At 48.5% G+C, this 13,891-nt stretch overlaps 1 protein-coding gene across 2 annotated transcripts in view; it reads left to right on the plus strand.

Moving 5' to 3' along the window:
- ADCK1 (aarF domain containing kinase 1) overlaps positions 1–13,891 on the plus strand; it is a 108,941-nt gene that overhangs the window by 72,550 nt on the left and 22,500 nt on the right. For both annotated transcript variants that reach the window (XM_045822739.1, XM_045822740.1), the window contains 2 exons: positions 4,225–4,383; positions 13,293–13,409. In XM_045822739.1, the coding sequence (XP_045678695.1) occupies positions 4,225–4,383; positions 13,293–13,409 (276 nt within the window). The remainder of the gene's footprint in view (positions 1–4,224; positions 4,384–13,292; positions 13,410–13,891) is intronic.

Consider the following 13,891-nt stretch of genomic DNA (forward strand, 5'->3'; position numbering starts at 1 on the left):
TTCTTTTATAATATTGTAATAACTCGATAATGGGAACTCGCCTTTCAGTTGCGTTTTTACAGTTTACAAAGCTCTCCTTCTGCCTTATCTCAAGCTTCCTACTGTAGCGTCCTGTATTGTATTGCACGAGACGGGCTACATAAAGGAAGAAGAAGAAGAAAAAAACCCCAAAACAAACCTGGGTCCAAGTCCTGCATTTGAAATGACAAGCTGTGTGACCTTGAGAAGTGCCTTTACCTCCTGAAACCAGTTTCCTTCCTTGTAAAATGGGCAAGAAGAGCATGAGATGAGAGCATATATATAAAGCATCTTGTAGCACAGTACCTGGCATGTAGTAGGTACTAAATAATGATCATTTTAATTTTTTGCTATTATAAATAGCAATCATGTTTTTTTTTTTTAAGATTTTATTTATTTATTTTTAGAGAGGGATGTGAGGGAGAAAGAGAGAGAGAGAAACATCAATGTGTGGTTGCTGGGGGCCGTGGCCTGCAACCCAGGCATGTGCCCCGACTGGGAATCGAACCTGCGATGCTTTGGTTCGCAGCCCGAGCTCAATCCACTGAGCTACGCCAGCTAGGGCTGCAATCATGTTTTTATGTGTCTCTTAAGTTTTCCATTATATTTCTGTATGGCCCACAGTTGATTTTTCCTTCTATAAGCCAATGACCCTTTAGGAAAATAATTTCATTATTCTACCTTGAAGGAAGTATTAATTGTTGAGTGTACCTTGATCGATTCATAAGGTTCCAAATCAAGTAGGAAATTTTCAGGCATTCCAAAACTATAGTTCCCCAAAATTCAGTGATAATCTCTTTCCCACTAAAAGCTCAGAAACAGAAAAACTGAATCCATTGGAATAACACCCCTGTGAACGTATAATTGTCTCTGGGGAGAGGACAAACCCTATGAAATGTCATTTGTTCATTCATTTGTTCATTCACTCACTTATTCCCATGAACATTCAGCAAACATCTGCTGAGTATTGACTATGTGCTAGACAATGCTGAGAATATTGGCTATTGGAAGAATTTTATGGAGAAGATACATTTCAGAAGAAAAATCAAAAAGTCAAATTGATAACAACACCTGTTTTATTTTAGTTGATTGCATCTGTTGTCAAAAAAAACAACAACAAAAAACAACAACCTTAAGTGAATCTACTAGGGCAGGCTCTTAAGAAGGGAAATGAATGAAAACAGAAGGTGAAACCAAATTTTATTTTACTTTCCTCAGCCAAGAAAAGTCTAAAATGGCAGCCGTCCAAACCGTTTTAGACTTGGACCAGACAATGCCTAATCGGACCCCTCCCCGCAACTGCCTTGAAGTCCAGGGAGTTGGTAAACCCTCTGTGTTATATGCAAAATTATGTGAGCATGCCCATTTTCTGGGCTTCAGAGCTGGCACTGAATTTTCAAATTGGCAACTTCCTGTAACAGGGATGGTGCCCTCCTCGAGAGCCAAGAACTGTGGACCTCCACTTAAACTGACCTTCGTAGTAAAGTAACCGAGGGAGTGACTCACCTTCCACCCACAGAATGCTTTAGGGAACGAGCTTTGTGAGTGCCGCACCGTTGTTTGGGGGGGGGGGTATGAATTATTTCACTGATTAGTTAGTAGCAGTTAATATCGGTCAATAAAATCTTTGACTGCTTTTATGATTAAGGACATTAGGCATTAATAATAACCAATAGTACTAGTATTAACTATATAATTGATGAGTACTAGAAAAATCTTTCAAGTGCCGATCAGTGCTGTTTGGATACTAATGATAATTAAAAACTTCACAATCAACAGTGGCCATACAGTGAGTGAGGAGGATTTATTGTTTAGCCAGAAGCCTGTTCCCCAGGTATAGGCCCCACGAGGTTGCATGTGACTTCCTGTGTATACCCACAGCTGGCCCAGGGTCATGACCCCAGGAGGTAATCCATAAGTATTGATTGAACAAATGACTCAGCCTCATTGTGGCCCCTTCCTTTGTCCCTACTGGGCAAGAACCGCTGGCATTTAGGCTGGAGCTGAAGTCTGAAGAGAATTCTTACCTCAACTCAGAGCCCAGAGGGGAATGCAGGTACCTACGATGACGTGTGTGCCCCTGGCCCTGGCCCGGGCAGGGGGGTCCTGTTTCCTGTGCACCGGCTCAGCCTCCCCTTTGGTGGCAGCTCAGGGCCCTCTGAGGGCATTGCGACAAGACGCGACGGCTGTAGGACGCTGTGCCTGGGAGTCTGGGTCTGACACCTGCAGTCTGGGCCTGGCTGCCACCACCTCCGCCTTCTAGTTGCCTGTGACACAGACGGAAACAAAACATAAACCAAATCGATTATCGTAAGGTCACAGGTGTAGCTTGTGAAAGACTAGACAAGACTTAAAAGAAATTAGACTGCAGCCAAATGAAATGGAAAAGAGTTTTGAGAGAAATTGAATGTAATAACCCCGTGTGATGATTATTTTAGAGTGGCGTCTGGTACATAGCCTAGGACTTGTTTTTAAAAACAAAACCGTACGTGCTTTTGTAGTTAATGGCTCTGCTTTGGCTTTATTTCTTTTGTACCACTTGTACTTACCACAGTGCTGGGCATAATATTACAGACCAGGGCGAAAAGCTAGGTGGGGCCCAGTACATCCTCCTGGATAGACTGGGTAGGGTCTTGGTCTGCTAGGCCTCCCGCAATGAAATGCCACTGATGAAGTGACTTAAACTGCGACATTTTTTTCTCGTGGCTCTGGAGGCTGGAAGTCCAAGATGAAGGTGTCAGCCGATTCAGTTCCTGGGGTGGACTTTCTCCCCAGCTGGTAGACAGCTGCCTTCTCTCGGTGTCCTTGCGTGGCAGGGAGAGAGTGAGCCCTGGTCTCTCTCCACTTGTAAGAACACTAATCCCATCACAGGGGCCCACCTTCATGGTCTTACCTACACCTAATTAGCTCCCCACAGGCCCCACGTCCCAACACTGGGGTCACACTGGGGTTAGGGCTTCCAGATACAAATTCTGGGAAGGGGGACACAAGCCCTTGGTCCATAACAGTTGGGGAAGGCACAGGTGGGCCCCTGGCTCCTTAGTTCTTGCTCCTGTCCTCCTGCTCTGGCCAGGGTGAAGATGGGTATTCTCAGAGAATTGGACGATAATCTGTACCAAGAGCGACTGGGAGGATTGGTCAGTGGTCTCCCCGGGAGGGCTTATCGGAGAGCAGGAGAGTTGCCTACTGTGCTTCCCTCCTGGAATGCCGGAACCTTTCCCATGGCCCTGGTGCCAGCCTCACTCACCCACTAGAGAGCCATTGTCGGTGACCTTGTGAGGCCGTCTGGGATCCGCAGCTCCGGTGGGGAGGTAGCCTCAGAGCCGAGTCCCTGCCTGCAGAGGGGCTGGAGCATGCTCTGCAGATGTCACTGGACTCTGGTTCTCTGCCAGTGACATTTAATTTCACATCATTAAACTGACAACTGAAATGCCAGATAAGTCTTCCCGAACCCCCCTTTTTATCCAGCCCTCACTCAAGAATCCCCGGGGGCGCCAAATTGCCAACATTCCGAGCTTTTCATCCACGTGGTCCAATCCCTTATCTCTTACTTCTCCTGTATCACCTAACCTTGTTTTCTCATTCCAATTTAATTTTTAGCACAAAATAGTTTAGATGTACAAAAAAGTACAGAAAGTAACATAAATGCTGAGGTACCAACCACTCGGCCTCAGAAACCAACATAACCGCAGTTCCGTTGTGGCAGCACTCTCCAGGCCCCTGGGAGCAGCACCACGAAGCCTGGGTCAGGGGGCAGCAAAGGCAGTTCAGCCACGTGCTTAAGAGCGAGGGTCTGGGGGCTGGGCAGGCCCAAGTGAATTCTATTTCTGCTTCCTCGATGGGCCAGTTCAGAAAAATCTGAAAACCTCGCAGAGCCTCCGCTTCCTCATCTGTGAAATGGGGAGATGGTAGAGTGTACCTCCCAGAGCGGTGGAGATGAAGTGGAGTAACTCAGTAAAGTGCCGAGCCAGCGCCGGCCGTGTGGGGAGCACTCGGCAAGTGGTAGTTGTTGTTACTGCTGGTGGCTGGTGGCTGTTTATTGTCTTGGATTTGGACTTCGTTGGTGGGCCCCAGGGGAGCAGTTTTCCCACCCACCCTTACTCCAGGGGAGGTCTGGGGAGTCGTCAACCTTTAGACCCAGGCAGGCGGGCAGGGTGCTTTGGTGGGGTGCTGTGAGATGACAGATGGGTGCTTGGTGGATTTCAGATGCTCCTTCTGGCTGTCAAGCAGCTGTTTCCAGAGTTCGAGTTCATGTGGCTGGTGGATGAAGCCAAGAAGAACCTGCCTTTGGAGCTGGATTTCCTCAACGAAGGGAGGAATGCAGAGAAGGTGGCCCAAATGCTCAAGCAGTTTGACTTTCTAAAGGTAGGAGGGGGCAGGGCAATGGGGGCATGGTGGCTTGTGGGAGAGTGCAGGGGAGGGCTGATCCCAGCCCCGGGCACCCCCCCTCCTTGCAGGACGTGAGTGGGGACGTCTTCCTGGGTGGTGCACATTGAAGCCCTGGAAGGCACCACTACAGAGAAATACCAAATGTAATTGTTGCCCTGCCAGGCAATCAGACAGATGTTTATTGAGTGATTTACAATTTCAAGACACTGAGTGCTACCCAAAGTCCTGTAAGCTGTAGTCTCTGCCTCCATGAAACACAGGGTGATGGTGATGATGATGGTGGTAATGGTGGTGATGATGATGATGATAGCGAATGCTACTGTATTATGGCACTGTTCCTACACTTTATGTATATTATAGTAGCTCATTTACTGTACAGTCAGTTCTGCCAAAACAAACGTGTGTGTCCTTAGAAATATCCACAGTATGCAAAGTCACTCAACAGAAACCACTGGGTTCACGGGGAAAACAGGTTCTGCTTAAAACTCTCAGAACATCACCAGTGACACAGAAAATGAAACGAGATAGGAATCTGATAGAAGTGGTAGCATAGTTTTGCACACATTAAATAGCTATGAAATACATGAGACGCCAGGACACGTGGCACTTCACCTTGACATCGGCTTGCGAAGCGGGCCTCAGAAGAGGAGCCACTTGCGAGTTACCGTGAGGTGGTGGAAGGAGGGCCACCTGCAATGGGACAGCAAGTTGTGATACCAGGTGTGGGTGGGGGTGGCCCACATCACACGGGGAGGTGTCTGAGATATGTGTGTGTTGTGTTTTCCTGGGTGGTGTGGCTCAGCTGGGCGTAGCTTTCTGTGTTCGTGTGGCATTTCTTGTGGGTGGTAGCACACATTAGTAAATGCAAAATTTGCACTATGATCGACTTGTTCCGTAACTTGTCACTAGCACTGGAACAAATCTGTGTTTTCGAGTATTACAGTAGAACTGCCTATGTGATAGAAGACGCTCGTTGTGGGAAATAGACCATACACGGTTGCAGCTTGGTGATAGGTCCTGCTGGTGAGAGCTCCAACGGTTCAGAAGAAGGGACGCTCATGGCCAACGAGGGCAGGAAGGCTCTGCTGAGGAGTTGGCACTGGCGCTGGTCTCCGAGGGCTGTCCAGATGAGCCCCACAGGGCTCATAGGGGTTGGAATGAGACATACGCCAACACTGCTGTTCTAACGCAGTTTATCCTTTGTGGGCTTTGTGTCCATTTACCCGGCGGCACCTCTTCATGGTGCAGGGGTTGGGGCCCTGTGGTAGTTTATATAGAGAGGTTGGCTGTCAACTCTCAGAAGGGATCAGCCCGTCTCTCTTAACTCAGGATGTCTGGAGAATGTGGGAGGGGAGTCGTGAAGTGCTTAAGAGCTTTTCCAGGGCTGTCAAGGAGCACCCACCCCTCTTGGGGAGGGTATTTCGGGACATTGAGTGGGAAGGTCTCTTGCTCTGGACTGAGGTGTTCATGTGGCTTAGAAGACATCGTGGGAAATGGAGGTAGTGTTTATACTTCTGCTATCCCGATTGATTAACAGAGGTGGGGAGACCGAGGGTGTGTCTACACTGGCCACCTAAGAATCAATTCTAAGAACCATAAAGTTTGGCTGATGAGAAGAAAAGCCACAACTGGGGTGATCAGTGCAGTGCTTTGACACGTTGCTTCTGGAGGGAGGTGGAGCCACTGGCAGCGGTGAGCTCTTCGAGTGAGCTGGGAGTCAGGTCTGTCTCGATGGCCCGAGTCTGCTTGCCTGGCTTCTGCTCAGCTGCCATGATAGACGGGCCTGGAGGGTCTGTACACCCAGATGTGCGGACTGGGTCTGGTAACACTGCCCCAGCCTTGAAGTTCCCATCACCAGCTCAGAGCCTGGCTCTCAGACAGGTAATAATATCAACTAATTGTCTGATGCTGTAGAGTCTAAAATAAGCTTCCACTTGCATATCCTGTGTCTTTTGTTTTTTTATCCCACATTTATCGAGCATTTCCTGAGCCTGTGCTGTGCTAGGAGCTGGGGCGCGTGTAGATGAGTAAGAGGTGGTTGGCTCCTGCCTGGGGACAGACACACACATATGCTACAATACAGGCTGGTCATGCTGTGGCAGAGACTTGCTTATCTGTGTGTCTGTGGATGCCCAAGGGGACGTACTTAAAGCCACCCAGGATACAGAGCTCAGAGTGGGCTTACGAGAAGTGTTGGTTATATCAGGGAATAGGCAATATTGACCAGATGTTCCTTTTGCTGCAGTGAGCGCTGTGCAGGTACGCTGACATTAAATCCTTGCAACAACCGCCGTCCCGTTCTGTACGTGCAGTCAGGGTGGCGATGCTCGGGCTGCAGCCCATATTTTCTGACTTCGACTCGGGTACCCGTCTGAGGACATTCTGTTACCTCTTGCGCGGCAGGGGTGCTCTTCAGAGCTAGAACTATGAGCCAGACAAACAGAACCATCTCCTCCACCGTTCCCATGGAAACAGCAAAATTGTCCCCTGGCTGGGGCCAACTAGCATCTGCCAGACCAAGACGTGTAATAATAATAATAACACAAAATTTTGAAATGCGGATGCCAAATGGGTACAAAAGTAATGTAACAATTTGACCTACCGCTTCTTAAAACCCGCACACCATTCCTAAGACAAGGGTAGAGTTAAGGCTCCTGAGTACTTAATTTTGCCTAAACAAATAACAAGTGGGAAGCAGATTCTGTGCTGCAAATTCAGTTCGGCTCTTAAAACTGGAGATAGATTGCTCTCGCACACTGGCACCCCATCACAACATCTGTGCGTAATTAAGCCTCAGCAAAGAGTTTACCTCTCGGTGTGTGAGGCATCTTCCAGTGGGCTTTAACAGCCTCAGCCTGTGCTACGGTCTCTGAGCCTCAGACCAGCGCTGAATGCAAATGCGGTGCTGGGGAGACTGGGAGAGGGTGAGGAGGCGGCCAGGCCGAACGGGCTGAGTGGTCAAGCCCAGGGCGTTTGTGCATTTGGCATCAGAGTGTGTGTGCTGGGAGAAGGGGCAGGGCACGCAGTGAGGTCTGTGACTGGCCTGGGAGGCAGGCAGCACAAGGTAGGAGGGAGAAGCCTTGTAATCCCAGAATCTGGGGCTGGAAGAGATGGGAGTGTGTCTCCCTATGGAGGTGGGGGTGGGTGGAGGCATCATCTCCTGAGTAGGGCCACTCCACTGTTTCTTTTCTTTTTTTAACTTTTATTGAATTTGGGGGTGACATTGGTTAATAACTTTATACAGATTTCAGGTGTACAGTTCTATAATACTTCATCCGTGTACCCCATTGTGTGTTCACCCCCTCCACTCTTCAGTTTCCTAATGTGAGGTTCGGAGCCTGGGACTCTCCAGATGTTGTGGACAAACCCTGTTAGATGAAGTGCATGCTTTTGGAGAAGTGCCAGTTTCCTAAGTCTCTCAGAGATTAACAACCGCTAATGTATAATAATATCAGTTAAGATTTTTTTGCATGCTTATGTTGTGTTAGATAATGTTAAAGTGCATTACACATGTTTATGTGTTAATCCTTATAACAGCCCCACAAGGGAGTCGTCATTATTATCCCCATGTCACCAGTGGGAACCCTGGGCCTCAAGAGATGAAGCCATTTGCCCAAGGCCACACAGCTTCTTGGCCAGGGGCAGAGGTAGGCTCTGAATGGAGGCAGCCTGCTCCAGAGCTTGCGTGTTAAACCACTGGGCTATTCTGCCCAGGTGGTAACTTGTGGGTCAGATCTAAATGATGCTGAGCTGTCTGTGACATTAACTGTGAGCTCTGGTTGTGTGTCAGAACCTCATGTGAAATGCTACATGGCTGTCACATGGCAGCTGATGTTTGTCCAGCAGCTGCTACGTGAGTGCTTCTGTATTGAGCACCAGGTATCCATCCACACATGCCACTAAGGAGCTGGGCATGTTGCTTCCATTGTCATTGCCATCATCATCCCTCAGGTGGGGCAACTAGTGCTCAGAGTGGCTCTGAAACTTAAGCCACTGTCACGGAGCTTGGAGGTGGCAGGGCTGGGGCTCCAGCCCAGCAGTCTGACTCTGAGTCTGCGCTCTGCTCTACTGGGCTTGGGAGATGGGGGTGTGTGGCCCTGGGTGACGGGCACTGGTCCAGACAAGCCAGGGCTGGCTTCACAGGTGTGCTGACCGAAACACAGGAACAGAGCGGAAGTCAGCCTGTGAGACCAAGGCCCAGGGTCTTGAGCTGGACCTTTCCGTAATCTGCACTCTCTTTCTTGGGGTCAGGACTGGCCCCACTGTGGGCGCAAGTAGAGGCCACAGGAGTGGGGCCTCTGCTTTGTGACAGGAGACCCTGGACACATAGGTCCTAATGGCCAGGGTGTGACCCTGCCTGTGGGGTCAGCAGGTGCCCTGGCCGTGAGCCTTCCAGGGTTTGGTCACGTTGGGGGGCTGCAAGACAGTGGTTCTTATTACCTCTTTAAAATTTTTCTCTTTCATCTTTCCTGTCCTTGATAGAAGCAAAGGAAGGCTCAGTGGTGAAACATGCATGTTTGGGCAAAGTGAATTTCACCTTACACCCCAAACCCTCCTGCCCACATGGTGATTTAGCGTCAGGTCCCCCTGTCAAGCCAAGTTCCTCCTAACTGAGCAGGGAGCAGTTTCACATTGTGCAGTCATTTCTGTGTTACATCCATCGAGGGGCAATGTCCTTTTTGAGCTCCCCTGACAAATGCCTCTGTCTCCCAGGTTTGATATTTCTGTCATTTCAGACCTAAGCAACTGAAGCAAGGGGCGCCTTCTGCTGTCAGACTGGCTTGGTTGCATTTGGGGGGAGGTGGACGGAGGTGATGGAGGGGAAACCCAGCACACCCCTGATCCTGGTTGGCAAACCCAGAAAGCCTCTGGGTTTCTCTTTCCATCGGTGGCTCTTTCCTGGCTGTTTGCACATTGCCCCAGGTGGGCCCTGCCTGCCTCCCTGTCTGACTGCCTCTCTCCGGAGTCCGAGTGCCCACTGCTGAGCTTCAGTTCCAAACACCCTGAGGGACGAACTTAACCCCAAAATATGTCCCTTTCATTTGGAAGCCACAAACAATAGCAGCAAACTTGTACTTATATTTTTATTTTAATTTTTTTGAAGCAGGTTTTTTATTTTTAAAGTATATTTTATGATTATGCTGTTATAGTTGTCCTATTTTTTTCTCCCTTTTCTCCCCCTCTGCCCTGTACCCCCTCCTTCCCGCACTCCCCTTTCCCCTTAGTTCATGTCCATGGGTTGTACACGTAAGTTCTTTGGCTTCTCCATTTCCTACACTATTCTTAACCTCCCTCTATCTATTTTGTAACTGCCATTGATGCTTTTTATTCCCTGGACCTTTTACCTTCATTCTCCCCTGCTTCCCTCCATGCAATCTCCATTTCTGTGATTCTGTTCCTCTCTAGTTGTTTGCTTAGTTTGTTTTTGTTTTTCAGGTTCAGTTGCTGATAGTTGTAAGTTTGTTGTCATTTTACTGTTCATAGTTTTTTATCTTTTTCTTAGATAAGTCCATTTAACATTTCATATAATAAGGGCTTGGTGATGATGAACTCCTTTAACTTGACCTTATCTGGGAAGCACTTGATCTGCCCTTCCATTCTAAATGAAAGCTTTGCTGGGTAGAGCAATCATGGATGTAGGTCCTTGCCTTTCCTGACTTGGAATACTGCTTTCCAGCCCCTTCTTGTTTGTAAGTTTTCTTTTGAGAAATCAGCTGACAGTCTTATGGGAACTCCTTTGTAGGTAACTGTCTCCTTTTCTCTTGCTGCTTTTAAGATTTTCTCCTTATCTTTAATTTTGGGTAATTTAATTTAATTATGATGTGCCTTGGCATGTTTCTCCTTGGATCTACCTTCTTTGGGACTCTGAGTGTCCTGGACTTGCATGTCTAGTTCCTTCACCAGAATGGGGAAGTTCTCCTTTATTATTTTTTTCAAATAAGTTTTCAATTTCTTGCCTTTCCTCTTCTCCTTCTGGCACCCCTATGATTCGGATGTTGGAAGGTTTAAAGTTGTTCTGGAGGTTCCTAAGCCTCTCCTCATTTTTTTTTGAATTCTCATTTCTTCATTTTGTTCTGGTCGAATGTTTATTTCTTCCTTCTGTTCCAAGTTTTTGATTTGAATCTTGGTTTCCTTCCCTTTACTGTTGGTTCCCTGTTTATTTTTCTTTATTTCACTTTGCATAGTCTTCACTTTTTCCTCTATTTTGTGATCATATTCAGCCATTTCAGTGAGCATCCTGATTACCAGTGTTTTGAACTCTGCATCTGATAAGTTGGCTATCTCCTTTTTGCTTAGTTCTTTTCCTGGAATTTTGATCTGTTCATTCATTTTGGCCATATTTCCTTATCTTGGCATACCTGTTATGTTGTAAGGGGCAGAGCCTTAGGTATTTTCGGGGCTGGGGCAAGCCACTTTGCAGTGTTGTGGCGCTTATGTGGGGGAGGGGTCAGAGAGGCAGCCATGCTGCTTGCTTGGCTCTCGCCCCGCTTGCATCCAGTTCCACCACTTCCCACAAGCGGATTGTGCCCTTGCAGGTGCTGGTTCCCAGGTAGGTGGGTTTGTGTGTGTTCTAGGATCCTGTGGGTCTCTCCAACAAACTTTCCTGTTAGGCTGGGAGTTTATCCCACTGCTGCAACCTCTGCAGGTTTTTATGGCCAGAGATTGTGAGTCTTTAGTTTCCTCACACTGGAACCCTGGGTGTGCAGTCTGTCTCGCTCCCCAGTTGTTCCTCCTGGTTTATCTGCATGTGAATGTGGGACTGCCCAGTCTGTGGCTGCCTTGTCATGTGTCCTTGCCACCCCAGCTTCTTGTCTCTGCCCCTCCTACCAGTCTGGATGAATGTTTCTTTAACTCCTTGGTTGTAGGACTTCCATGTAGTTAGATTTTCTGGCAATTCTAGTTGTTTTTCATTTTTAAATTGGTTGTTATTCTTCTTTTTTGGTAGCGTGAGGAAGTGAAGCATATCTACCTACGCCTCCATCTTGGCTGGAAGCCCATACTTATATTTTTAAAGATACCTTTTAAGAAATGCCACGTAGCCCTAGCCGGGTGACTTAGTTGATTGGAGCATTGTCCTGTGCACCAAAATGTTGCGGCTTTGATCTCTTGTCAGGGTACATACCTAGGTAGCAGGTTTGACCCTGGTTGGGGCAGGTACGGGAGGCAGCCTATCCATGTTTCTCTCTTACATCAGTGTTTCTCTCTCTCTTCCTCCTCCTCCCTCCATTTCTCTCTTTCTAAAACCAATAAATATATCTATCCTCAGGTGAGGCTTAAAAAAAATCCAAGCAAGAGTGAATTTTAAGTTCAAAGTAACAAAGAATCACAGATTTCTCTGTTGGCCCAGATTCTCAAATGGTAAAAACTGTAGGAAAGTAGCAAACATAAATGACACCTTGATTGTGTGGAACCTTTGTTCCAGGGAGCCCAGAGCATTACACCTTGCGTGTAAGCCCTAGTTACGCTCAGCCTCTGTATTGAGTGGGGGCAGGAACAGTCTCCTCTCTGATGAGGAGAACTAAGCACAGAAGAGCCCATGGGCTGGACTAAGTCACAACAGATATTAGCAGAACTGGGAGCAGCAAACAGGTGTTTGGACTTCAGGGCTGCTCTCTTGCTGCAAGGTGAGTTTTGGGGGTCGAGATGAGGGAAGTCCTAATTCCTCCCAACACTTCACTTCCCTTGTTTGTTTGTAAGTAGAAATATACCCATCATGTTGTTGGGGACAGGTGGCATGCTGATATCTGGTGACTCCTCCTTCCTGGCTGTGGTGGGACTGATGGGCGGCACTCACTCCCATGGCAGCCCGGCAGCCCTGGTGCAGTCCAGTCTCTTGCCTGTCCTTGGGGAGATCTCTTCCCTTTTTGGCAGTTGGATGTTTTCAGAGTCAGAGGGGGTTGGAGAGCATATCAGGTAGGAACGCATTTGTCTACAGGTGACTGTCAGACTGATTTAGAGAGTCTTAAACAAGAAAGGATTTATTTTCCTCACGTGGCAGGAAGGCTCGCAGAAGTTGCCTGCTGATACTGTCTTAGTGCTTTAACAAGATCAGGGCTGGCATCTCTGACTTTCTTGAGCTTTTCCTCATGTCACAAGATAGCTGCTGCAGAGTAAGAAGAGTTGCATCATCTATAAACACCTCATTTTTTAAAATCTAGAAAATAAAAACCTTCCCAGCCCCCCTAGTAGACCTCTACCTAGGATCTCGTAAGCCAGAACCGTGTCACGGGCCATACCTACTGCAAGGCCAGCGGGGGAAGTATTTAGTTTTTCCCGTTGCTGAGAAAGAGGGGAGGATTGGGAGTGGGTGTGGGTTAGGGTCCAGCGTTGTTTGCCACAGGGTCTTGTGTGTAGGAAATGGACACAGGAAAACTCATGACTTCCTGACTCAAAAAGTTATCATCCAGTAAACATCCATTTGTTCATACATGTATACATTCACACACAGGTACATTGCACCAATGGCCTAGGTGTAGAAACTGAGGCAGAGGGTTGGGGTTCACATTAGGTGACTGAAATGGGCCTGGTGAGAGAGCGAAATAGCTTTTAACACCAATTCTCGCTCAGGTGTGAGAGGTTCCACACACTTCTCCTGAAGCCCCAGTTTTAGGTTTGGCTTTTAATAGTATCTGGAAGGCACCAAGTGGGGCAGGGAAGCCATTCTCTGGTCCCCAAGCGGGAGGGGTCACTAAAGGAGGGGCCAGGGGCTTGGCTTGGGGAGGCGAAGCAGCCCTCCCCTCCTGTCCTGGCTCCCTCTTCCCACCTGTCACCGCTGAAGCCCCTCCAGGCCTTCTCTCCTGTTCCTGGGAGGAGTGCCTCTCGGTGGTCCTTACCCCCAGTTCCCGGCCCTCCAGACTTTCCTGACCTGCCCTTTCCTATTCCAGGTCCCCCAAATCTGCTGGGAGCTGTCCACGAAGCGGGTCCTCCTGATGGAGTTTGTGGACGGTGGGCAGGTCAATGACCGAGACTACATGGAGAGGAACAAGATTGACGTGAACGAGGTGAGGCTGACATGTCATGGCCGTGTGCCAGGGACGCAGGTTGGGTAGGGCTGCCCCGCGAGGACAGCTGTGCCAGGTGAGGTCTCAGTGCCCTGAAAGGGGGCCTGTTGTGTGAAGAATTATAAAATCTGAATACGAAGCATCCTTCCAGGCCATTTGGTACAACCCTCTATCCTGTCTCCTAAAGCTGGGGTTGCCAGCGCACAGAGGGGTGCAGGCACGTACAAGCCCCTCCTTACAGCTCCTGCCTGGACAAGTGATCGCCATCCAGCTTCTTGCACTGTCCGAGCTCCATGGGGCTGAGCGGCTGCAGAGAATGATGGTGTGAAATCCATGGAACTTAATCCTTCTGCCTCTTGGGGTCTGGACACAGCACCCTCCCTCTTCCCCCTCCCTGCTCCCTGCCACTCCCCAGATCTGAAGGTATCAGGCAAAAAGGGAACGGCAGCAGCCAACTGTTTCCACTTCCATAGAAACAAGGA

Source organism: Phyllostomus hastatus, unplaced genomic scaffold, assembly GCF_019186645.2.
Source record: "Phyllostomus hastatus isolate PE091 unplaced genomic scaffold, TTU_PhHast_1.1 phas_scaffold_501, whole genome shotgun sequence".
Classification (NCBI taxonomy): domain Eukaryota; kingdom Metazoa; phylum Chordata; class Mammalia; order Chiroptera; family Phyllostomidae; genus Phyllostomus; species Phyllostomus hastatus.